At 42.8% G+C, this 26,898-nt stretch overlaps 1 protein-coding gene and 1 long non-coding RNA gene across 3 annotated transcripts in view; one reads left to right on the forward strand and one right to left on the reverse strand.

The window, feature by feature from the left end:
- MAOB (monoamine oxidase B) overlaps positions 1–26,898 on the reverse strand; it is a 119,954-nt gene that overhangs the window by 44,123 nt on the left and 48,933 nt on the right. For both annotated transcript variants that reach the window (XM_085006370.1, NM_001001864.1), the window contains 2 exon segments: positions 26,083–26,177; positions 24,007–24,144 (listed from right to left, as the gene is read on the reverse strand). In XM_085006370.1, the coding sequence (XP_084862496.1) occupies positions 24,007–24,144; positions 26,083–26,175 (231 nt within the window). In that variant the 5' untranslated portion in view covers positions 26,176–26,177.
- Positions 18,702–23,155, forward strand: LOC146394566 (uncharacterized). Its single transcript, XR_014835356.1, has 2 exons — positions 18,702–19,408; positions 20,201–23,155. It is a non-coding gene; the product is annotated as an uncharacterized LOC146394566 (long non-coding RNA).

Genomic DNA, 26,898 nt, shown 5'->3' on the forward strand with positions numbered 1-26,898 from the left:
CTCATATACCTAAGAGAAAAGTTACATTCCTTATGCTCCTTTCGGAAACAACTAGTGTAAAAATGAGTAGCTTAGAGCGCTTCCTTGTGCTTCTCCCTGGCTTAAACACAATCACCCAAGAGCTACAGATCACGCACCTGGAGCACAATTGCCTGTGGGTCAAAGATTATAAGCACATGATGCTTTTTTTTTTCTTTTTTGTCCTTTTAGGGCCGCACCCGTGGCATACGGAGGTTCCCAGGCTAGGGGTCCATTCGGAGCTGTAGCCGCTGGCCTATGCCACAGCCACAGCCACAGCCACATCGGGATCCAAGCTGCGTCTGTGACCTACACTACAGCTCATGGCAACGCCGGATCCTTAACCCAAGGAGTAAGGGCAGGGATTGAACCTGCAACCTCACGGTTCCTAGTCGGATTCATTAACCACTGAGCCACGACGGGAACTCTGATGACGCCTATTTTTCGGGGACTTCCCTAGATGGCCCTAATCTCTGATCAACATGCCCTTTTCATGAGTATTTTTATTTTAGGAAAAACTGAGATACAAGAACCCAGAAGACCAGGAGGATCATGCTGAGCTCTCACGACACCAACTTCATCGACTAAAGATTCCCCCAAAGAAAAAGAATGCATATTTGCCCTCAAGCCTGATTCTTAGCCAGAACCTTGTTTTTCTCCTTTTTACTATAAGGGAACTCCTTCCCAAGGGAGGGCACAGTCTTTAAGGCATTAGCCTGCTGTGGCCTCCTTTGCCCGGCGAAGCAATAAGAGCTGTTCTTTTCTCCTTTATCCAAAACTCAGTCTCCGAATTTCTATTCAGCACTGGTGGACAGAGGCCAAGTTCTGGCAACAAGACTTGCTAAAGGCAGTGAGGAATATGGCCTTAGCTGCTACAGACATACTCTGATAGGTGAACAGACTGATGGGGGCTATTGAGAACAGAAAGTTTATAATCAAATCTAGGGCCTACAAAGCACATCTCACTTTTACATCTTAGGTCATAATGTCAAAATCCCATTAATGCTCATACAAAGGTTTGTGCCAGGAGCAAGAGTGAATTTGCCATCTTAAAAATGTCTCCAAGAGGAGTTTCCATCGTGGCACAGAGGAAACGAATCCGACTGGGAACCATGAGGTTGCAGGTTCCATCCCTGGCCTTGCTCAGGGGGTTAAGGATCCAGCATTGCCGTGAGCTGTGGTGTAGGTCGAAGATGTGGTTCGGATCTGGCGTAGCTGTGGCTGCGGCATAAGCCAGCAGCTGTAGCTCCGATTAGACCTCTAGGCTGGGAACCTCCATATGCTATAGGTATGGCCCTAAAAAGCAAAAAAAAAAAAAAAAAAAAAAAAAAAGCCTCCAAGGACCTTAAAGAAATAATTCCTACAATATGTTTTAGTTATTTAGGAAAGGACCTTGGAGTTAAATCCACATGGTCTTCAAGTTCCAATACATTTTAAACAAGTCTAAATATTGAGCTCTTCCCTTGTACGCATGTTTAACATGCTCTGCCCGCTGCCTTAACCTCTATGGAATCTTAAATTAGAGAACAGATTATTTTAGTCTCACTAAATACTTCATAAAATCGTCCATAAATAATCTATATGAAAGATAGTTTTCCGAGCTCTAAGTGTTTAATGAATACATACACTGTGGTTTTTCATAGAAAAAAATGGACAAACTGCTCATTAAAAGAACCACACTTCAAGAGCTGTAAAATTGCATGCTCTTACAGCTACGTTACGGTTTGGAAAATTTTACTTCAATGGTGTGATGCTGTGATAATATCTCTTTGGTCTTTATCCCAAGTTCCTGACACAAGAGCTTCTGAATCCTCTGGAAATTCCTGAGTGAGGGGGTGAGAAGAGTATCTTTTGTTGTTCCTCACAAGCCCCTTTCAAGGAAACCTGAGTTAATGCTAATGAAGGGACTCTTCTTGGGCCCCTCTGGAGCTTCCGGATGGGGGCCGGTTGCCAAGGGAACCAACCACGTGGTTGGGGGGGGGTGAACTTTCAGCCCCACCTCCCGACCTCTAGGAAGGGATAGCGCTGGTGATTTCATCAATTGTGCTTACAGAATGAAACCTCCATAAAACCCCCTAAGAAGGAGAGTTCAGAGAACATCGGGATTGGTGAACTAGAATGCATCCAGGTCGTGGAAGGGGATGCGCTGTACATGTGGACAGTACTACCTCCAAGAGCTGAAGCAAGGATTAAATGAGATCATGTATGTGGAGTTCGCAGAAGGATGTTATTCTTTTTTTCATTTTTTTTTTTTTTGGAGTGTTGTCGATTTTGTGTTAGTTTCAGGTGTACAACAAAGTTATTCAGTTAAACATATATGTTAGGGGACCACGGACTGAACCGGCCCTCCTTGGCCACGTGTGTGACAGCAGCCGATTGCATGAGTGGTCTCACAGCAGGAGGCCCTGATAGGGAACTCCGTGCTGCCCTGAACCCTAACCGGGAGGACTGGGGAGGGGCCAATCGTAAGGAGGAGATGACCAACTTCCCGGGATCCTTGGCTCTGGAATCCATCAGGGCTGAGAGCCTCAGGCGCCACCAGGAAGGACCCGGAGCCAGACCAAGTACAGGCCGAGCAAGACGACTGGCCAGAGACCACCTGGGAACTCGCCCCATTCCCATAAACCTGGAGACTGCGAGCCACGGGGCAGAGCAGTTCTCCTGGGTTCCCTCACCCTGCTCTCCGCCCGGGCGCCCCTGCCCAATAAACTCTTGCTTTGTCAGCACGTGCGTGTGTTTCCTCGGACAGTTCATGTGCAAGTGTCAGATGAGAGCCCAATCTTGGGCCCTGGAAGGGGCAACATACACACACATGCATTCTTTTTCAGATTCTTTTCCCATAAAGGTAATTACACCTACTATGCTATGCAGTAGGTGCTTGTTGATTATCTCCTATTATTATCTTAATAAATACCACAATGTCCCTCTACAAACGCATCTTGAGCCTCCTGTGGGAGGCTCTCCGGGCCCTCTAAGGGGATTCCACTGTGTCAGCCCAGGGATGTCTTTGCAGCAGAGGGTGCCAAGCTGCCTGCCCTTACCGTATCACTCAGCATGCTGGGATTTACTGGCAGAAAAAAAAAAAAATCAGTCTCTAACTGTTGATCCCAGAACATCCTTGTCAGGGAAGGTGCTCATCCAGCCACCTTCTCTGTCAAGTACTCTCTGAACCTCCAGATCTGGACCCTGAACTCTAGCCTCAGAGAGCAGCTCAGTTAATCCCCAACAACTGCACCCCTTTCCCAGTCCAACTGCAGCCTCACTGCGGTCACAGGTGCCAGATGACAGGTGCATCCCTAGTCTTCCAGAGATATTATCCCAATGCTTTTGATGTCCCCAAACTATAAAGAGTGACGAGAAGATGAAAACACTCTTTGTAACTGGGCACAAACAATATAAAAGAGGAAGGACAGAGAGAACGAGGGAGAGATTGAGACTGAAAGAAGTGATTTTGCTTACTAACCTACATGGGAAAAGACTCGGGGAAAAGAATGGAAGTGTGCGCATGTATAACTGAATCCCTTTGCTGTACACCTGAAACTGACACGACAGTGTAAATCAAGTATATTCCAATATAAAAGAAAAATTAAGTTAAAAAAATAAATGATTTTTTTCCTCAGATGACAATTACCATCCTCTTGGGGTTACCAGACTGTCATTTTGAAATCTGGAGATACATGATGATCTAGGTCTGGAAGAACTGTGTCTAAAGAGCAAATGACCAAAAACTGTTCCCTCCTGAAGGGTTTCTCCACCACATGTTTCTGAAATAATGAAAGTACCTAATATTGAGAAAGTGTTTTTTTTTTTGTTTTTTTTTGTTTTTTTTTGTCTTTTTGTCCTTTTAAGGGCCGTTCCGGCGGCATATGGATGTTCCCAGGCTAGGGGTCGAATCGGAGCTGTAGCCGCCAGCCTACACCACAGCCACAGCAATGCCAGATCCGAGCCACGTCTGCGACCTACACCACAGCTCACGGCCACACCGGATCCTTCACCCATTGAGCGAGGCCAGGGATTGAACCCGCAACCTCAAGGTTCCTAGTCGGATTCGTTAACCACTGAGCCACGATGGGAACTCCCTGATGAAGTTTCAAAATATATCATCTTACTTACTTTTTCCTGACAAGACTGGGAGGTGAATACTAATAGTCCCACTTTACAAACTAGGAACTGCAGCTTCTAATTAGCAGTCCATTCATTACATGCCCCCGGGGCCAGAGCAAATTTACCAAAAGCCCAGGAGTTTAACAAAGGGCAGTGACTTCAGAGTTTGTTGGCCTTGCTCTACAGAGACGTCCTCACAACATGGAAATTCATAGCCTTGAATGTATCCAACACGACTTGTATTCTACTTTGCACTGAATAATTGACCCAGTTCCAAAGTTGACCACTTTGATTAATGCCAGTAGAGGTCAACTTTTTCACTCCATAAACTGCATGGGGCAAAGTGTTTACTTTCTTTAATGGGACAGACCAAAACGATGATTCACTTAGATGAGTCAGAAGACTCCCTCCACCCCCAAAGAAATTCAACATTTTGAAATAAGAACTCCACTTTGGAATAAATCAAAAGAGACTTTAAGGTTCTTCCTCCCCCACCCATCACACAATGAGCCTTGCTGCTGGTGAGCTATTCCCTGGTGGTGGAAGAGTGTTGATTTAAGGGGCTCACTTGCTGAGGCAGAAAGAGGGATGCTGAGCAGATCCCAATTAGAGGAATATTCTGGGGTCTAGCAGAGAAGGGACATGGTGAGAGAAACCTGGAGTGAGATTCAGATGAAGAAGAGGCAAGTCTGGCCGAGAGGCAACTTGTGAATTTTACATGCAAGACACCCTGAAGATACTTTAGAGAATTCAAACTTTACCAACTGGACAGAGATGAAAGGAATATCCCAGAGGCAGGTGCTTATTTGAAAGAATTCTTTTCAGGCAGGAAAGAGCTTTCAAAGCAATTCACTGAATGGGTACTTTTTGATCAACACCCCATGCTTTAAAAAAAAAAACAAAAACCACCACTGCAAAGACATGATGAGCAAGAAGAAGGTGGGTCAGAGAAATAAGGATTGTGATAGGCAAACATCACAATTACCATCGCCACCACCACTGCCATCATTATCATATTATCCTCAGCATGGCTAGAACGTTCTGTACGTTTGCTGTGTACCAGGAATTCTTGCAAGGATCTTACAGATCCGATTCATTTATCTCCCTCAACAACCCTCTGAGGAAGGTGTTACCGTTATCTTCATTTTTTACATTAAGAAATAGAGGCACAGAGAGGTTAAGAAACTTGCCTTGAATCACACAGCTAAGAAGCAGCGAGTCGGAAATTCAAATCCAGGCCCTCTGGGTTCGAAGCCTGTGATCCCCAATCTTGATGTTATTACAGATGGGCTAGTTGGTTGATCTTTTGACTTTCCCCCCAAATACAACTGAGAACATATATTTTCAAGGCTATGAGGAACTTTAGTATTGATATTGCCGACACATCTTCAGGCTGGTGGAAGACATTAGCAAAAGACCGCTGAGACAAAGGCTGTTTGTGTCTTTCACAGCCAGGAGAGAAGCGCTTTAAGACGCACTATATTTCAGATGTATTCATGGTTAAGTTTATAAGCATTTACCTCTTTCTTCTTCTGGAAATTATTTTCTTTCTTTCTTGTTCGTTTTGTCTTTTTAGGGCCACACCCGTGGCGTATGGAGGTTCCCAGGCTAGGAGTCAAATCGGAGCTGTAGCCGCCGGCCTACACCACAGCCACAGCAACGCCAGATCTGAGCCGCATCTGCAACCTCCACCACAGCTCACGGCAATGCCAGATCCTGAGCCCATCGAGCGAGGCCAGGGATCGAACCCACATCCTCATGGATCCTAGTCAGATTCCTTTCTGCTGAGCCACGACAGGAACTCCTGGACATTATCTTCAACCATCTCACTTTTTTCATCTTCAAGTCTATGCATTTATGCCCAGGAAGTCTATCACCACACAAATATTTTCTCTTTCTTTGATCCGTATCCTTCAGACTCACTTGAAATTAATCTATTAACTTAAAAGGCTCCTAAAATACCTCTAGCACCAGTCTTACACAGAGCTTCAATTGTAAAATTCCATTCAGGGGTATCATCTCATACAATTGCTTTAAATTCCAAAGCAGTGCACAGTAGGTTTAAACGATGACGGGGGGTAATGAGAAATGCAGCACAATAGTTTCAAAATGCTCCCCTTCAAAATTATTGAATGTCTGCTGACAACCCTTGTTTCCTCAATGTACATAAATTAGCTTGAATAAAATGCCATGAGGGTTGGAGGGCAGAACAGGATCCTAAAAATACTTTCATCACCAGTTAATGAGATGATGTAATATGGCTAATTGTGATGACAACTTAAAGCTTCACAACCTCTGCTGAATTTCATTTTTATGAGAAGCTCTAGGGTTGGATAAGCAACATATTCTTTTTTTCTTGCTATTTTTTTTTTTAGAGCCACACCCACGGCATATGGAAGTTCCCAGGCTAGGGGTCGAATCAGAGCTGACGCTGCCAGCCTACCCCACAGCCACAGCAATGCCAGATCCTTAATCCACTGAGCAAGGCCAGGGATTGAACCCGCATCCTCATGGACACTAGTTGGATTTGTTTCCACTGTGCTTCCACGGGAACTCCCCAGCCACATATTCTCAAAAGCCATGATAATATATGGCATTTTGACTTCAGCAGGCTCTTGGTTAAATGCCTCAATGAAGAAAGAGGATCAGCCCTTCACAGAAAAGGATGTGTATTCTTCTTTTGTGTCTACCCAAAGGAAAGAGGAGAGTGGTGGCTGGGTGAATTGATAGCCAAGAAGAAGAAATATACACATAACCATGGCTCATTATGTATACGTGCATGCGTGCCCCCCCAAACAGTATCTATTTGCTCATGAGTGAACTTCTGTAGAATACAATTTTTAAAACAAAAGTCAGATCATGCTACTTCTCTACTTAAAACTCTCCCGATGGATTCCCGTATCATCCAGACTAAAAGCCAATGTTCTTATAACTGCCTATCTAGTGGAACCTCTCTGACCTTCCTTCCAGTGGTGCTGGGGCTCGTGCTTACTGGCTCAGGAGAACCGACTGTGCTCATCTCTGCCCAACACTGCATAATCAACCATATGTTGGCAGAATGACCTGAGCCACGGTGAAAAATCTGCACCATGCAAACCCTACAGATGAGACTTAGGTTTTTGTTGAAATGTCACCTCCTCGATGAGACCCTACCTGATTATTCTCTTCGTTCCCACCTTCTCATATGCTCCCACGTCTCCCACTCTTTGTAGCACTCGGGACTTTCTTTTTTTTTTGGCTGAACCCACGGCATATGGATGTTCCTGGGCCAGGGATCGAATCCCAGCTGCAGCTGTGGCAATGCCAAATCCTTAACCCACTGCATTGGGTTGGATCGAACCTGTGCTGCCACAAAGGCAAGGCTGGATCTTTAACCCACTGCACCACAGTGGGAACTCCAAGACTTTTTGATAATATATATATATATAGTATATATACATATGCACACTATATTTTTAAAAAATATGGCTGAGCTGATATTTGATTATACATTGCTTTAATGTATACTGGAGATTTAGAAGACCTGGTTAAAAAGTTCAAACTCTTTGTAGAAATTATTAAATCCTGAGATGGGAAAAGTAACGGATTTTTAAAAGCCAAAGCTTTTTGCCTAATTCCACAACTTGGCAGTTAACCAATTTTTAACACTAAAATGTATGTGAAAATCAACTCACATAACCCATTAGAGTTGAGAGTGTGAAATTAAAAATGAACATTTTTTAAAGTTTTAGACAAAGGAAAATATGAATTTTTGGTACATCTGAATTAAATTCATTTTAAGAACATCCATATTTTATACTCTTTTTATTTTTCATCTCATATTTGTAATATATATATATATATTCTCTTTCAGGTTCTTTTCCATTATAGGTTATTACAGGATATTGAACATAGTTCCCTGTGCTATACAGCAGGTCCTTGTTGATTATCTCTTTTATATATCGTAGTGTGTACCTTTTAATCCCAAACTCCTAATTTATCCCTCCCCTGCCTTTCCTCTTTGGTAACCATAAATTTGTTTTCTATGACCATTAGTCTCTTTCTGTCTTGTAAAAAAATTCATTTGCATGCTTTTTTAGATTCCGTGTTTGGCCATCTTTAATCTGCTTCCACGTGCAAAAGTCCTGGGGTAGGAATTCAACTTGGCACGTGAGCAGCCAGTGTGCCTGGACTACAGTGAGCTGGGTCTGGAGGTTGGAAGAGGTCAGGTAAGCACTTGTAGGCATCATCAAATTTTAGTTTCATTCATTCTTCTAATTTATTTTTTATTGCTTTCTTTTTTTCCTTCTGGGGTTCTCCAATCAAGAAACCTTAGCTCTAGCCTTTATACATAGATAAGACATCAACAATGATCTGGGAGAAATGCCTGGAAGTAATCATGGAGGAATATGAGGTCCCTAAAATAGCAGCAGTACAACAATCCTGGCCTTAGAAAGAGAGGTAGCAGCTTAAAACAACCTGTTGTTTTTCGATGGACACTCATCCTTTCTAATCCAAAGGATCAATGTCATTAGGTATCAGAATGTCCTCCTTCAAGGGCCAAAGCATCTACTCTGCATAAGTCACCCTTAAAGACATAGTTTCGTCTTCTCTCTTCTGTTTAAGCGTGAGGTTGTACCTAAAGCAATGCTTCTTCTCACTGTATTACGTTTACAACCCGCAATGGAAAAATGAAACGAATGTGAGGTACTGGATGGCCGTCTGCGCTCTCATTTATCCGGTGTAACAGAGTTCCAGCAGTCTTACCAGAATGAGCAGCTTTAATACTTTTTTAAATTCCTGGATTAAGAATGAACTGAGATGGCTCAGTGTCTCTCCAAAGCCCGTGATTTAACCAAATGGAAAGTTCATGTCAGTTGCCTCCGTGGGCTCCTTAATACCACCAGGAGATCAGAGGGATCTCAGGAGGTCAAGTGGGGATAAAAAAAAATCAGCAGTGAGGCAGAAGGCACAAAACATGTAGCAGAGGGGACAAGAAGCTGAACAAAACAAAGAGGAGAGTTGAGGTCCTACCCCACAGTTCAGTCTTCAATACCCTCACCCCTTTCCTTGCCTTTCTTGAGAGTTTCCCCTCTTTTTTTTTTTTTTTTTTTTTTTTTTTTGTCTTTTTGCCTTTTCTAGGGCTGCTCCCTTGGCTGTTCCCAGGCTAGGGGTCTAATCGGAGCTGTGGCCGCCGGTCTACACCAGAGCCGAAGCCATGAGGGATCTGAGCCGCATCTGCGACCTACACCCCAGCTCACGGCATCGCCGGATCCTTAACCCACTGAACGAGGCCAGGGATCGAACCCACAACCTCATGGCTTCTAGTCGGATTTGTTAACCACTGAGCCACGACGGGAACTCCAAGACCTTCCCAGCTCTTAAGTAGGATTTCTGTGTCGGTCAGCACCTCATCTAAGGAACCACATATAAGAACTCTGGAATGAGGTGGATCGAGGTTCAAGTCTCCACTCCATCACTTACTAACTGGGGCTCTTGATGCTTTGTGCTTCAATGCCCTCATTTGTAAACAAGAGATAATAACAACCATTCGGCATTTCTAAGCATTGAGATAATGCGTATCCAATGCTTAGAATGCTGCTTTGCATATACTGAACCCTCAAAAGATGTGGGCTATTGTTGTTATTAAATTCAACTTTGAACTGAGTCTCTGGCAACCACAACGCACATGTGTGTTTGGTTCAGTGTGAGAGCCGCAACTCTAGGCGATTACGAATTGTGGTTTTCTTTTCCTGGTTTGCACGTGACTACGTGCTGTCTGGAGCAGCTGCCCTTAACATTTGCCAACTTAAAAAAAAAAAAGAAAACAGTAAATGTCAGCAGTGAAAGGCTCCAGGTCACTTTGCAGCCCTTTCGCTCCCAGTTTTGCATGGAACATGCGTGCTAAAAGGGGAAATGAATCAACATCTTCCCCTGAACTATAGCCTTAGCTTCTCTAGAACGCATTCCTTACAGCAATCCCTTTTAGCTACATGCACAGCCAGCAATCACGTATAATGCTCTGGACCAGTTCCTCCTGAGTCGGTCACAGTCAGAGACAATTTAACAACTTCATTAAAAATAATGACAGCCCACGAAAAGCAGTTATACTCTCCGCAAAGTTAGTCCCTTCAATTTATTGAGCGATATCCTTCGAGGGTTTTGAGAAGGGTCCAGCGCGCTCTCTAGGGCAGCATCTCTGACCACCTGGACCTCATTTAGTGCCAACGTGTTCACTGCCTTATGCGTGCATCTCAGGGACATGGCGACTTCCTGAGCACCTTAGGAGGATTTTTCAAAACGGATTCAAAGGTGGTTTGCCCTTAGGAAGCCACGGGCACAGAAGGAATTTCACTCTGTTTACTTCCAAGTTCCATGTGATGCCAGCTATTTGGAGTTGCCAGAGGAAGTGAAATTAATCTGCGCCATAGTGTAGGGTTTATGTTGTAAGATCTTAGACATGCATTTTATACAGGGTTTTAAAAAACTGAAGATGGGTTAGAAATGTTTGCAAAAATGCATAGACTAATCTCTTAGGCCTCTGCTGTCCAATACAGCAGCCACTAGCCATATGTGGCTACAAAGCACTTAGTATGTGGTTGGTCTAAATTGAGATGTGCTATAAGTATAAAACACACATCCAATTTCCAAAGTTTAGTATAAAAGAATAACGTAAAATATCCACAATGTTTTATGTTGAATACATGTTCAAATAATAATATTTTGGATATACTGGATTAAATAAAATGTTATTAAAATTAATTTCATCTGTTTCTTTTTACTTTTTTTTTGGCCACACCTGTGGCATGTGGAAGTTCTTGGGCCAGGGATCGGACCTGTGTCACAGCGGTAACCAGAACCACAGCAGTGACAACACTGGAACCTTAACCCAGTGAGCCACCAGGGAACTCCTCTTTTTGCTTTTCGATATGGTTACTAGAAAATTCTTAAATGGCATATGGGGCACATCTTATATTTCTACTGGACCGTGCTTCTTTCATCTATTTTAATGAATATTCCCAGATGTCATGTATATGTCAAAAAGGGGGAAATTCATGTATTTTGAGTCCCTGAACTTAGGTTATTTAGAGATTAGTAAACTTTGACATGCCCACTGTCTCCTGACAGCTCTATAAGAGCATCAGCACTGCCATTTAGTAACACAAAGGGAAGGGTATCGACTGAGCCAAATAGTAATAACCACTGTCCTTTATGCCAGGATCTGAAAACATAAGTGTAGAGCTGAAGGACATTCAGAAGATAACACAACTTGAGAAGGAATTTTAGGAGTTCCTGTCGTGGCTCAGTGGTTAACGAACCCGACTAGCATCCATGAGGACATGGGTTTGATCCCTGGCCTCACTCGGTGGGCTAAGGATCCGACATTGCCATGAGCTGTGGTGTAGGCCGGCAGCTGCAGCTCCAATTGGACCCCTAGCCTCGGAACCTTCATATGCCGCCGGTGCAGCCCTAAAAAGACAAAAGACAAAAAAAAAAAGAAATTTTAATTTCTCCTTTCTATTATCTATTTACTCTGTCTGAATATGAGTCTAGATGCAGCCAAACGCTGATGTCCTGGCCTATTCGTAATATGGGAAATAAATAAACAAGAAGACTGGATTTAAAAGAGGGAGAAATTATATTTCAGTGTGTAAGGAGCCCATGAAAATATTTTCAGCATGAGTTTATGGGCCTGATTCTCTTTTGAAAAGAATTTGTAAAGCTTTATCCTATCTGATGTCTCACCATTTAAATTCTCACTTGGTAGTAAGAACCCTCAGAGCCTTTTAGAAAAGTTTGTTTTCGAAAGGAAAGGAAACAGATTCTATCAAAACATCCTTAGTATCTTCAGCGTATCAGAGCGGCCTTCTGGGAGAAAAAAATGTGAATCACTGTCTTCTGTCTTTTCCCTTTAAGATCTCAAAGCACTAAGCAGGACAGGTGCAAATATCCATCTTTTGCAAATGGAGAAATGAAGGTGCAAAAGCCTAAGTAGCATGGCCAGGGGCACACAAAAAGTCAATGATGAACTGTGTGTGTGTGTGTATCTGAGGCAGACACTGAGAAAATTCTGCAGCCCAGTAATACCCAGGATAAGAGCCTTTGAGGTTCTGCATTTGAACAGCTGCTTTGGGATCCAGACTGTCTAAACTCAAAGGGCTGAAGCTCAGTCACTAAGCCTGGCTGGAAGCAGTTTGGTTATTGTTAATAAATGTGTCACCCAGGAGACTGCTGCCCAGGCAGGTGAGAGTCACAGAGATCTGCTAGAGACACTGGGCCTAAGGCCTCTCATAGACCATGAGCTCTCGAAAGTAGAGTCTGCACTTTGAAAAACTTACGGTTTCCAAATGAGACAGGTTGAAGGGTGGGGGATGGGCTGGGGGTTTGGGATGGAAATGCTATAAAATTGGGTTGTGATGATCACTGTACAACTATAAATGTAATAAAATTCATTGAGTAATTTAAAAAAAGGAGAGTCTGTGCATAGAAAAGAAACTTATGGTTACCTAAAGGTAAGGAGAAGAGAGAGTAGGAGTTTGGGATTAGCAGATACACACTACTGTACCTAAAATAGATACACAACAAGGATCTACTTATAGCGCAGAGAACTATATTCAGTATCTTGTAATAAGCTAAAATGAAAGAGAATATGAAAAAAATAGAATCTTTGTCTAATTTTTTTTTAATGGGAAGAGCTCTTCATAAAAAGCTTGAGCAGTACTAAAAAAAATACAATGAGGAAGGCAACAAATTCCTCCAACTGTGTCAGTTCGGGTTTAGAAAAATAACATTTGGTGCATGACATTCCAGATGTCTTTGTAAGCATCTACAACATAAATAGATGGGATTGATGGATGGATGGATGGATGGATGGGATGGATAGATGGTACGGATGGATGGATGGATGGATGGATGGATGGATGGATGGATGGGATGGATGGATGGATGGATGGTACGGATGGATGGATGGATGGATGGGATGGATGGATGGTACGGATGGATGGATGGATGGATGGATGGATGGTACGGATGGATGGATAGATGGATGGGATGGATGGATGGTACGGATGGATGGATGGATGGATGGATAGATGGATGGGATGGATGGATGGGATGGATGGATGGATGGATGGATAGATGGATGGGATGTATGGATGGGATGGATGGATGGATGGATGGGATGGATGGATGGATGGATGGATAGATGGATGGGATGTATGGATGGGATGGATGGATGGATGGATGGATGGGATGGATGGATGGATGGATGGATAGATGGATGGGATGGATGGATGGGATGGATGGATGGATGGATGGGATGGATGGATGGTACGGATGGATGGATGGATGGATGGTACGGATGGGATGGATGGATGGTACGGATGGGATGGATGGATGGATGGGATGGATGGATGGATGGATGGGATGGATGGACAAATGAATAAATAGATGATTGAGAGAAAGAAGTTGGAAACCAAAAAGTAAGAAAGGAAGGAGGAAAGAAAGGGCAAAAAAGAAATACAAATATCTGAGAGTCAAATTATATTTGCTCTTTTTAATGACATAAATGTACTTGAATTTATCAGAAGAAACATAAACTGAAGGGAACTGAAGGAAGAATGAAACTTTAAATAAATGTTGCATAACCCAAGAGATAGTTTCTGAAAGAGCCCTGTAGCATAGTCAAAAGATCATAAAAATCATTGAGATTTGAGCCTTTGGTATATAAGTATAATTTTAGTGTATACTTATTCCATGCTATGAAGGAAGATTTCAGTAGCACTCGCCTTTCTGATACTTCTTCCCTTCTCACCTTGCCTACATTCTGATTTTATAGGTTATATAATTTTTTTTACCACTTAAAGCATTTTTTAAAGAATGATCTACAGTACAGCCTGTACTACAATCATAATTCTTCCAATTCTTTTTTCTTTCCTTTTTGGCCACACCCACAGCATATGGAAGTTCCCTGGGCCAGGGATCAAATCTGAGCTGCAGCTGCAACCTAAACCACAGCTGTGGCAATGCCAGATCCTTAACCCACGGTGCCACAGTGGGAACTCTTCTTCCAATTCTTTATATTTTTAATCTTTGCTTCAATTTATATAATGTTCGGCACCAATTTCATCAAAGCTGACTCATTCCTGAGTTCTTTATTTTGAGTCATCCTTTGATGATACCTTGAACCGAAGTGGTGTCATGACGAAATTTTAAATTGCATGCCATTACCTTGGTGGACAGGATGCAAAAGTGGCCAGAAAAGAGATGTCCCAGGATTGAAAGGTAGAGAAGTGGAAAAGCATTGGCAAAGCTGTCACCTGGATGATTTAGAAAGGTAGACCAGGCACTTATCAACCTTGAAGCTCTAAGAGAAACTCTTGGAGTGTTAGCGATTGTTGGCTTTTCCTTATAACACATTTGCTTTCAGCAATGGAGTAGCTTTGGGATTGAATCGCCAAGATTGGAAACCTTTCCCTGCCATCGATTCTCAAATGTTATGATCTAAGGCTGCTGACTTTTCCTGGTTTAACTGTGGCATGGGAATCTTTTTTTCTTTATTTAGTCATTTTTCATTTTGTGGTTTATTTCTTGCAAACTATTACGTTTGGTAAGGATATGCAGTGGGGTCCTACTTCTCAGCACAGGGAACTGGGTCCAGTCTCTTGGGTAGAACATGATGGTGGATGGTATGAGAAAAAGAATGTGTGTATATATATATATATATATCTCCAAGAAAAGAAAAAAAAAAGTATATACATGTATAACTGGGTCACTACGCTGTACAGCAGAAATTGATACAACACTGTAAATCAACCATACTCTAAATAAAAGATAAGAAGAATCTTTGATTCCACAAATCCCACACTGACTTTACTCCAAATTGTCTCAAATTCAATTATTGAGCCCTGTGCCTTGCATAGTAGTAACTTATATTAAATGTGCAATAAACGTTAAATGATTTGAATAGAGTGTAGAAGCTTAATTAATAGTAACCAGTTGGCAAAATATCCACCATATTACAGAATATTCTTATGACAGAATATTACATCTCTATTTAAATATCTTCGAAGAAATTTTATTACATCAGAAAATATTTGTGAACTATTTCTAAGTGAAAAATCAAACCTAAAAACTTTCGTTATGTGAAAATATAAAAATAAGGATCCCAAAATGTCAAATATAAACAAAATATGTTCTCTGCGGTGTGTGTGTGTGTGTGTAATATTAAAGTACAAATAACACACTTCTTCCTCCTTCCAAACAAGTTTTTACAAAATGTAATCAAGAAAGTGAGGAGAGGAGTTCCCATCGTGGCTCAGCAGAAACGAATCTGACTAGTATTCGTGAGGATGAAGGTTGGATCCCTGGCCCCGCTCAGTGGGTTAAGGATCCGGCGTTGCCGTGAGCTGTGGTGTAGGTCGCAGACGCGGCTCAGAGCTGGTGGTGCTGTGGCTGCGGCTGCGGCTCTGATTCGACCTCTGGCCTGGGAACCTCCATATGCTGCGGGTGTGGGCCTAAAAAGACAAAAAAAAAAAAAAAGTGAGGAGGATGCAGGACTTGGGAAGGAGTCAGTGGAATAAGCATAGTCAATTGCAGAAAATTTTAAGGAAAGGAGGTTCTTAAACTGGATTTTTCCACGATGTGAGAGCATACGTTTGGCAGGAAGGCAGGAAGGCAGGGGGATAAGGCAGGTGCTAGGGCTCAGAAGGAAGTGACAGAAAGCCTCCCATCCAGAGGACAGTGGGTTCTTTAATATGTATTCTTGGCACCTCGCTTCATGCTCTGTCTGCAACGCTTCCTGCCATATGCAATCAATCTCTTTAGCCTTTCCATCCGCATCTGTTAAATGGGGACAAAACTTCTAGTTTACAACCAAATCATGTCTAGTTATTTGGGACTCACACTTGTGAGGTCCAAACAGGATATGTGTGGAAAGCACTCGGAAGGTTCTAGATGTCCATACCAGAGTAATGGTACCACTGTTATTATTTACTGGTTGAAGCAGAGGCCAACAGGAAGGCATGGGCTCTGAGCGTGGCAAGGTAGGCGAACACATTTTAGGTCATCTTTGTACTTCCTGCCAATCCGTACAGGCTGCTGAAGCTTTGACCTGGTCTATGATCACCCTTATCAGTCACCATCCTTTGATGAGCTGGGCCCCTGTCATTCCATCTCCTTCGGACTTATTTGGCCACATACCCATAATGACATGATATAGATGCAATACAATTTCATGTAGGATTGAAGCTGCAGGCTTGTTGCCCTTCATGAATTTCACCATCATAACTGAATTCTATACATTCTTTACCCTCCACCCCCAGTATAATTTAAAACTAATTCTGTGTTACCCACAACTCTGGTCATTGTTAAGTTTATCCAGATGTGTGTGCCTATGCATTTATGCATAGAGAATCTCTTTAATAATTTTATCTTTTTTTGTGTGTGTGTCTTTTTGCCTTTTTCTAGGGCCTCTCCTGCGGCATATGGAGATTCCCAGGCAAGGGGTCGAATCGGAGCTGTAGTCGCCAGCCTACACCACAGCCACAGCAACGCGGAATCTGAGCCGCATCTGTGACCTACACCACAGCTCACGGTAACGCCAGATCCTTAACCCACTGAGCAAGGCCAGGGATCGAACCCACAACCTCATGGTTCCTCGTCAGATTCGTTAACCACTGCGCCACAATGGGAGCTCCGATTTTTATCATATTTTAAATTCTAAAAGGAAACCTGGAAGGCCTAGAATAAGTCATCTCCCATACCCAAATATTGCTCCACATCCAGCCAGGGAAAGGACAATTTCCAGCAAATTATTCCATGTTGAAGATCTGCCTGTGTTTTCCAAAGAACAGAATTGAGCCCTTTGATTTTCGGAATAACTTAACATCAGCTTCAGAATGAGTACTAGCCAAATGGCTTTCACTTGCTGAAGAGGAAATTACTATTCTACATATTTGGCGGGAGGGGGGGGAATCTGCCATGATGAGAAGACATATTTGTTTCCCATGAATAAGAAATGACATGGAGTGGGGGTGAAGATGGAAGAAGAGATTCGAGAAGCCCATCTCAGCCAGGGGGGACGCTCAGACCCAGTGAGCTCTGGGCAGCATGCGTGGCATTCACGGGAAAGGGGGCAGCCATCCCTGGGGGAAAAACAAGAGTTTGTCTAACCTGTTCCTGGAGACGTCTATCATCGTGAGAGAAGCAAGAGCATCATGGACTTTGATCTAGGCTTCTCTGGATGAACCTGAGAGGAGGGAGAGGCCAGGAGAAGGGGATCTTAAGAGCTGAAAGAAGACTGGACGCTCCTGGTGCTGCTGATTTCTGGGAGATGCAGACGACCATCACGGCAGGACGGTTTCCTTTGGCCAAATGCAATCAAAATTTGAACAGTTTCCTTCCCAACATTTTGCCTCTGGTTCTGTTGCTGTTCCCCAATACTGAGAGTGAGTTTCGCCTTGTGATCCTTTCCAAGAATTTCACTCGACTGGTCTTGTCACTAGAGATCTAGTTGCTGCTCTGTGGCTTTATGTGCTTTGGGTGTGCTGTATTTTCCACTGGCTCTTAGAGTTCTCAGCAAACCGAGGGGCTGTGTCAAATGGTACGACCACCATGAGGTTATTGGAGCAATAGCAATTGGGGTAGCAACAAGTAGGCAATATATTTGCAAGATGACTCCTCACTCATATGCCTCTTTAATAAGTACTGAGGTTGACCACGGACAACACAAAAGAGACTTTGACAGTGAACTTGGCTTCAGCCCACTGGGAAGCAGACTAAGACTAGAGCATCATGGTTTTTTTCCTGTTTCTCCAGAGAGCTGCTGACATTTGGAAATAATGATCATATGAAGCTGGGCTCTTCAGTTGAAGTCATGCTACGTCTTAACATCCACCAAACTCTTTTTTTTTTTTTTGGCTTTTCTAGGGCCACACTCGAGGCATATGGAGGTTCCCAGGCTAGGGGTCGAATTGGAGCTGTAGCCGCCGGCCTAGGCCACAGCCACAGCAACGCCAGATCTGAGCTTCGTCTTCGACCTACACCACAGCTCACAGCAACGCGGGATCCTTCACCCACTGAGTGAGGCCAGGGACCGAACCCACAACCTCATGGTTCCTAGTCGGATTCGTGAACCACTGAGCCACGACGGGAACTCCACATCCACCAAACTCTTAACAGTTCAGCCTTTAGGCCTAAAGCCTATCTGTTTAATAATCTGTTTAAAATGATTAAAAAGATTCTCTATGCACAAACACACAAGCACACACATCTGGATAAACTTAACAATGACTAGAACTGTGGATAACACAGAGTTAGTTTTATGTTAGTCAATGCATATATTTTGACTAGACATTGGTTCCAAATTTCAGACTTATAAAAGCTTCCGAGACAGAGGAACTTCATTTGCCAAGCCTAAATTGTCCCAAACTTCAGGATTTTCTCCAACTCTTCAAAGTAAAAATGCCAAAGAATAAAACAAGCAACAACAAAACAACCACACATGTGAGCATATGCACACACACAGATACTCCCATGCACACGATGAAAGAGGAAGAGGCACAAGTCAAAATATAAGAAGGTTCTTTAAGGAGTTTTAATTTTTTATCTTTTTCTTTTTTATTATGAGATAGTCTCTAAAAGGGAGCAATTTTACAAGTTACTTCCAAGACTCGTAAACAGCTGCTTGCTAAACTATCGTAGCAGAAATTAGCATGACTATTAGTGAAATGGATTAAAAACTTCAGCAGATGCTTAACCATAATTGAGAAGCACCAAGGACTGCACCACTGATTTGAGAAGTGTGGAAAACACCTTCTAAATTACACAGATTTGAGCTGAAGTGATCACTTTTTCCCACCGATAATTAAATCCCAATACAGCTCGGTATCGCATCTTTTTTTTTTTTTTTTTTTTTTTTTGGTCTTTTTGTCTTTCTGGGGCCGCACCCTCGGCATATGGATGTTCCCAGGCTAGGGGTCCAATCAGAGCTGTAGCCGCTGGCCTACACCACAACCACAGCAACGCCAGATCCTTAACCCACTGAGCAAGGCCAAGGATAGAACCCACAACCTCCTGGTTCCTAGTCAGATTCGTTTCCAATGCACCACGACGGGAACTCCTTAGTACTGCATCTTTGACTCACAAGAAGGTTTTGGAAAATCACATTTTAGCAACATGAGACAGACCTACTGTAGTACTAAGAATGAATGGGAGTTCTCATCATGGCTCGGCGGTAACGAATCTGACTAGTATTCATGAGGACACAGGTTTGATCCCCGGCCTCGATCAGTGGGTTAAGGATCCAGTGTTGCCCTGAGCTGTGGTGTAGGTTGCAGACAAGGCTCAGATCTGGCATTGCTGTGGCTGTGGTATAGGCCAGCAACTGTAGCTCAGATTCCACCCCTAGCCTAGGAACTTCCATATGCCGCAGGTGTGGCCCTAAAAAGACAAAAAAAAAAAAAAAAAAAGAGGATGACTGCCACTCAGTAGATAGAAACATTTCTAGCAAATCAGAGGCAGACAGCAAAAGGCCCGGCACATCACAGCCCACTCACTAAGTGTTTACGGATGCTTGTTATGGGGCCACCCATTTCTTCTAGAAGTATGAGAGAACTGTCGATACCCAGAGTCCTCGTTTCTTGGGAAAGACACCCTTCCTTTGGACAGCTAGCCTATCATGGGCTGCTGTAGCCCCACCCTTGGCCCCCTTTTGTGGGCAGCTCCATTTCAGCAGTTTATTCCAACCATCACATCCAAATTCCTTAGCTTATTGTTATTAAGGCTGCACATAAAACTGTCTCCCTTTAACGACCGTGTAAGAAATGGAAAAAAGAGAATTCCTGAGCAGGCTGATTTGAATAATAGGAGCTGACAATGTGGTAAGTAGCACACTTGATACTCTTCTACTCTTTTTTTTTTTTTTTGTCTTTTTAGGGCCGCACCCTTGGCATATGGAGGTGCCCAGGCTAGGGGCTGAATCAGAGCTGTGGCCGCCAGCCTACACCACAGCCACAGCAACACTAGATCCGAGCCGCATCTGCCACCTACACCACAGCTCATGGCAACACTGGATCCTTAACCCACTGAGCAAGGCCAGGGATCGAACCCGTGTCCTCATGGATCCTAGTTGGGTTCATTAACCACTGAGCCACGAGGGCTTTGGGTACAGAAATAGGGGCAAGTCCGCTGAAGAAATAAGGCACAAATATAGCAGATATGTGCATGAACCATTGTTGGCACTTGGGAAAAGTACTTCTTAAAATGGGGAATAGAGAGAAATGTCCAAATGGCCAAAGTACTGCCTACCATGACAGAGGAGACGAATTTCTGAACTACATTCTTTGGAATGTAGTAGGAGATCGAATGTCAGAATTCTGGTGAATAGTTCCAGCAACGGATGAGGCCCTCTAAGATGCTTTTTACAGGTTCAAAATAAGAAAAGTGACAGTGGAGCAACGACGTGGTGGTGATGATGGTGGAGAGCAAATATTCAGTTTGGGGAGGACTTCTTAGCTATAAGGTCTTTTTTTGGTTTTGTTTCAAATGTTTTCATTATGATTGCATTTGTTATGGTGATTTTGTAAGGTCTTCATTGTTATTTATTTTCATGTAACTCTTCACTGGATATGAGCACAAAGGGGTCAAATCAGCATGTCTATCAAGACTGAAAAAAAAACTTTGTATCTTAAATTCAGTGGTGTTTTAATTGTCTCAGTACGAGAATCAGAGAGTAAGTATAATGAACATACACACAGATGCATATTCATACGTGCACAGTATTTTTTAGTTGTACTGATATTTCTCATTTCCTCCAGCAGAGGTCAGAAAATAGCAATCCAGGAATATGACAATCTGTTTACTAAAAGAATATTTTAGAGGGATTTTCTCCAGATAGGATTATTGGAGGAGTTTTTAAATTGCTTTCCTCTACTCACATTTTCTTATTACATTTTTACAATAATTATGCTTTACTTTTATAATAATGAAAAAGCAGTAACAGTTATTTTGAATTTCATAAAGACCAAGAAGAGGTGTTCCCTTGTGGCACAGTGGATTCAGGATCTGTCACTGCAGTGGCTCGGGTCGAAGTGTGGCACGAGTTCGATCCCTGGCCTGGAAACTTCTACGTGCCACGGGCATGTGGGCATAAGTGTTTATCCTGTATCAAGCCAGAGATACTGCTTAATTACTAATATTTTCTTAGCTACACATCGATTATGTGACATAGTCTAAGACAACAGTATTTTTTTTTTTTTTACGGCCTCCCCCGCAGCATATGGAAGTTCCCAGGCTAGGGGTCAAATCGGAGTTGTAGCTGCCAGCCCACGCCACAGCCACAGCAACGCCAGATCCGATGCCAGATCCGAGCCTCGTCTGCGACCTATACCACAGCTCATGGCAACAGCGGATCCTTAACCCACTGATCAAGGCCAGGGATCAAACCCACAGCTGCATGGATACCAGTCGGATTCGTGGCCGCTGAGCCACAACGGGAACTCCCTAAGAAAGCAGTATATTTGATCACCACTATGAAAGATTTAAGGACAACTTCGTTTCCATAATTAATGACTGTGAGCAATCGCTTTCAAACAAGGAACTTCATGACACCATAAGAATTCCAGAAAGACAAAACGTCCTGAACATCGCTTCTGACTGCCAAGAAACCCCACTCACACAAAGACATGAAAGTGAATATCATCACTAGTCATCTCCTTTGTCTGGAGGTCGTGGTGTTCTGGGAAAGCCAGTCTCTGCAACTCCTAGTTTTTAAAAAATTTTTATTAGAGTATCGTCGCTTTATAGTGTTGTATCAATGTCTGCTGCACAGCATAGTGACCCAGTCATACATAGATATACATTCTTTTTCTCAAATTATCTTCCATCATGCCTTAGCCCAAGAGACTGGATAGAGTTCCCTGAGCTGCACAGCAGGACCGCACTGCTTATCCATCCTAAGTGTAGTTTGCGTCTACCAACCCCAAACTCCCAGTCCACCCCACTTCCTCCCCCTCCCCCTTGGCAACCACAAGTCTGTTCTCTTAAGTCTTAAATGTTAGTAAAAGGAAGACAGAAGACATCAGTCAAGATGACCTACATTTAAAAGCAAGGAACGCAATGCAACTCGTTTACTAAGTGTTGCTGATTAATGTTCAACAAACCATGCTCTATCGCCATGCTACGTTTTCCTTTCTAATTCATGTGTCTCTTTTTCTGCTAGACACATTCGGAAGCAAGATGAAAAGGCTCACGAAACAAAATCTGAAGGTCAACCAAACTGACGTCTAAATGTTACTCGCGTTATACCAAATTAGATTGATGCTTATTTCCTGTTTTGTTAAATGCTTCGTAATGCACAGTCTATTATTTGTCCTTCTTGATATTATCACTCACAAATAATATACAAGCATCGAGACTGTTACGCAAATCAAAACGGACTGTGGCTGGTTTCTTCTGTCTCCTAAGGGGATGATTTCTTCCAGTGAGAAATGTGTCTCTATGCTGGTGGCCTCCACTTACAGAGGCAAGCGAGGAAGAGAGAGCAAAGACTGCCGTGCAAAACCTCTGTCGGTTCTCTGGGACTTCAGAGGGGGGACCAGGGTAGGTGACTCTTTGCTTGTCAGAGAACATCAGGGACATTTTGGACCCAGATGACAATGCTGGGAAACTAAGGATCAGGGCGATGTGAGAGGAGTCTGAAGACAGAAACACAGGAGACTGGAATCCGCAGAGAAATGAGCCCAGTTAGAAATGCCCAGAGCACATTGAAGAGCTTATTAGAATCACTGTCCAATATTCAATGTGAAGTTTATGTTTCTGCAATTAAACCTCTCACCGCCCCCCCCCCCATTCCGCCCCACTGTTCAAAACTTCCATCAAGTCTGCGGCACACAAATGTTTGGGGTGGTCTGGGAGTTCCCGCTGTTGCAATGCCAGGATGCAGGTTCAATCCCCAGCCCGGCACAGTGGGTCAAAGGATCTGGCATTGCCGCAGCTGTGGCGTGGATCACAGCTGTGGCTCAGATTCAATCCCTGGCCTGGGAACTTCCATATGCCTTGGGGCGGCCAAAAAAGAAAACAAAAACAAAAACAAAAACAAAAAAAACAGCAAAGCAAAACCAATGCACAGAAAAACAAATGCTTGGGGTGGTCTGAAGAAAATCAAGACAAGGAAGTGAATTTGAATCCAGATTGACAGAAAACAAAGGAAAGAGAGTCACAGGCCATGACGTGTGAATGAGCATAGCTGTCATGGAAGCAGAACCATGAGCCACAAAAATCATGGGAATGGAAGACCCAGTAAGCCCACAGAAATTTGGGGGAGATCGATGGAGCTTCCCCACAGAAGATGGAATTCGAGACTTGAGCTAATTTTATGTACATCTCCAAAAAAGAATGAGTTTAGCAGATATATAGGACAATATGACCAAATTTCAAAATATTACATTAGAGATATTGTAAATACTCTTAGAATGTAAAGTCTAGGGTGGCATTTGCATAACTCTACACAGGTTTTTGTATCACATGAAAAAGCCCCAGGTTGTTTTTTGGGGTTTTTTTTTGTTGTTTTTTTTTTTTTTTTGCTTGATTGCACTTTGCTTTACCTGGTTATTTTAATAGAGGTATTTAATAAATCAATCACAATTTTTTTTTTCTGCATTGGTTTTGTTAAACTTTTTACCAAATGAGCACTACCGTGTCATCAATACCTTTCCCAAACAGGTTTGGAATTCTCCTTTGATAACAGTAAACAAAGAAAAAAAAAATCTCAGAATAGTTGAAATATACTTATAAAATAGATAAGCACCATTTAAAAATGAAGGGACTGTCTGAGGAAAAGATCTGGACTTCACAGATCGAAATACCCATAGAGAAACCTTCAAAGGCTGGTCCAGCCTTACTTGCCTTTACATAGTGAATCAGACGCTCCACTTCATTCACTTTGTAGGTCTCCAATCCTAGCTCCTTGGACAATCTTAAGATGCGATTCTGAGTTGGCCCAACATAAGATCCTCCAAGGTCCACATATTTAACTTGTTGGTTCTGTTTTTCCATGGGAAAAAAAGAAAAATACATATTTGTGAAAATGCTTTTCCTAAGATAAAAAAGCCTGGAAATAAGCAAATTGGCATTTCACAGGTTATAGACACACCTGGGGGTGAGTCCATGGAAAACTGGATTCTGTTCTTCACTCTACCTCATTCAAGCAACTTAGCAGTTATTGAATCATTCCTTAATTTAAAGCTAAACTGGGGAGTTCCCGTTGTGGCGCAGCAGAAACAAATCCAACTGGTATCCATGAGGATGTGGTTCGATCCCTGGCCTTGCTCAGTGGGTTAAGGATCTGGCGTTGCCCGGAGCTGTGGTGAAGCTCACAGATGTGGCTCGGATCCGGCGTGGCTATGGCTGTGGTGTAGGCTGGCAGCTGTAGCTCCGATTTGACCCCTAGCCTGGGAACCTCCACATGCCCTGGGTGCGGCCCTAAAAAGAAAAAATAAAAAAAATTGAAAAAAACAAAGCAAAACTGATTGAACTTGAAACCGGCAAGAGCCCTCTGAACTCCATTATTCTCCATACACATCACAACATGGTTTGGGGTTTAGTGCCTTGAACTTGTAAGCTATGAATTGTTGATGAATTTCTCTTGACTTAGCCTTTCGGGCTAATTTTGAGGCACCTAATGCTAGAGGAAAAGCAAGAAAGGAAATGACCACTTTTTAAAAATTGAAGTACAATATTGTACCTGTACAACACAATATTTCAATAGTTGATTTACAATATTTCAGGCATATAGCAGTTCTTTATATTTATGTATTATATACATATATATACAATCTTTTAATCTTTTCACATTCTTTCCCTTTATAGGTTATTATAAGATACTGAGTAGAGTTCCTTGTGCTATACAGTAGGTCCTTTTCATTTATCTATTTTATATCTATTTTATATATCATAGTGTGGATCTAATTTATTCCTCCTCCACCCCCTTTCCCCTTTGGTAACCATAAAGTTGTTTTCTCTGTCTATGAATCTGTTTCTGTTTGGGAAATAAGTTCTTTTGTATCACTTATTTATTTATTTATTTATTTATTTATTTTTGCTTTTTTAGGGCTGCACTCGCGGCATATGGAAGTTCCCAGGCTAGGGGTCAGTGGAATCGGAGCTAGAGCTGCCAGCCTACACCACAGCCAAGTAACAAGGGATCCGAGCCACGTCTGTGACCTACACCACAGCTCACGGCAATACCAGATCCCTGACCTACTGAGCGAGGCCAGGGATCGAACCCTCATCCTCATGGATACTTGTTGGATTCATTTCCACTGCACCACAATGGGAACTCCTGTATCATTTTTTTAGATTCCAAATACAAGTGATATCAGATGATGTTTGTCTTTCTCTGTGCGACTTACTTCACTTACTATATTTATTATGTGGTTTGCTAATCCAGACATTGGAACAATAGCATTAGGGAATATCTGGTCCTAATTCGACCTTTGAAATTGCTCTTACATTCAATAGAAAGTTTTCTATATGGTTACAAATTAGCTTCACTTGCAACGATTAAGGACCAACCTTTGAAAAAGTGACTAGAAAAATTCCCTATGATTAGACATGACCAAAGCCTAACTGGATACCTAATAGTCAGAGACATGAGAGCAGGCCCTCTTTTGCTGTTTTTGTTAGTTTGTTTATTATATACTCCCCCACTAAAAAAGGGGAACATACATTTCACAAGGCAGGGATCTCTGTTTGATTCACGAATGTATTCCAAATACCTATTTATTGGGCAGGTGCCAAAGTGTCATAGGTGGGAAGAGAGAAGGGACAGAAGAAAGAGTTGAAAAGGAAGCAAATTGAGAGAGAGCAGTTCAAAGTAATTATCACTCTTAAAAAGAGTCAAATGAAGTTCACGACTTTCAGAAAGAAAAAAGAAACTCAGCGTCCAGGCCCTGTTTCTCCAGCCCATGCTTATTCTCTTACCCTGACGGTGTAAGTCCTGCCTCCCACGCGGTCCCGGGCTTCCAGAACAATCACACTCAGGCCAGAGTCATGCAGAAGTTTGGCCGCTGCCATACCTGGGAGAAGATACGAGAAGAAATCAGCATCAAACACTTTCCAGGGACTCCAGATAAGCTCTTCAAGCTAACAGCAAATGAGAAATCCATGCTGGCTCATACATGTGGCTTATCATTACATTCAGCTTAATCACTTTACAGGTGCTAGGGTTTCTCAAAAGAGACCCAGATTCCAAGTCTGAGAAACCAACTGCTATTTCCAGAAAGAAGGAAAGCAGTTTCATTTTTGATCAAGATCTCAAATCTTAAACACATCTTTGGTTACTTTATCAAAATGTCTACATTACAAGATTATGTGACAACACAAAAGAAAACACAAGGTCACATGAAAGAGAAATGCATGAATCCCAGCAAACATAGGACCAAATGGAGCCATGGACTTCATTCTCACGGCAAATCTGAAAATCCAGTAAATCAGGGCGGGGTTGGGGGGTAGGCCTTCAAAACAAGTCAAAGGACCTAAGATTAACTGTCCGTTTGTTTGTTTTTCTTTTTAGAGCTGTACCTGCAGCATATGGAAGCTCCCAGGCTAGGGGTTGAATCAGAGCTGTAGCCGCCGGCCTACACCACAGCCACAGCCACGCAGGATCCGAGCCGTGGCTTGGACCTGCACCACAGCTCACAGCAACGCTGGATCCTTAACCCACTGAGTGAAGCCAAGTATCGAACCCACGTCCTCATGGATACTAGTCGGGTTTGTTAACCACTGCGCCACAACGGG

The sequence above is a fragment of the Sus scrofa genome, chromosome X, assembly GCF_054392235.1.
Source record: "Sus scrofa isolate SSC_HxYL_T2T_F1_AM1 chromosome X, Sscrofa_HxYL_maternal_Yorkshire_Landrace_v2.0, whole genome shotgun sequence".
NCBI lineage: Eukaryota > Metazoa > Chordata > Mammalia > Artiodactyla > Suidae > Sus > Sus scrofa.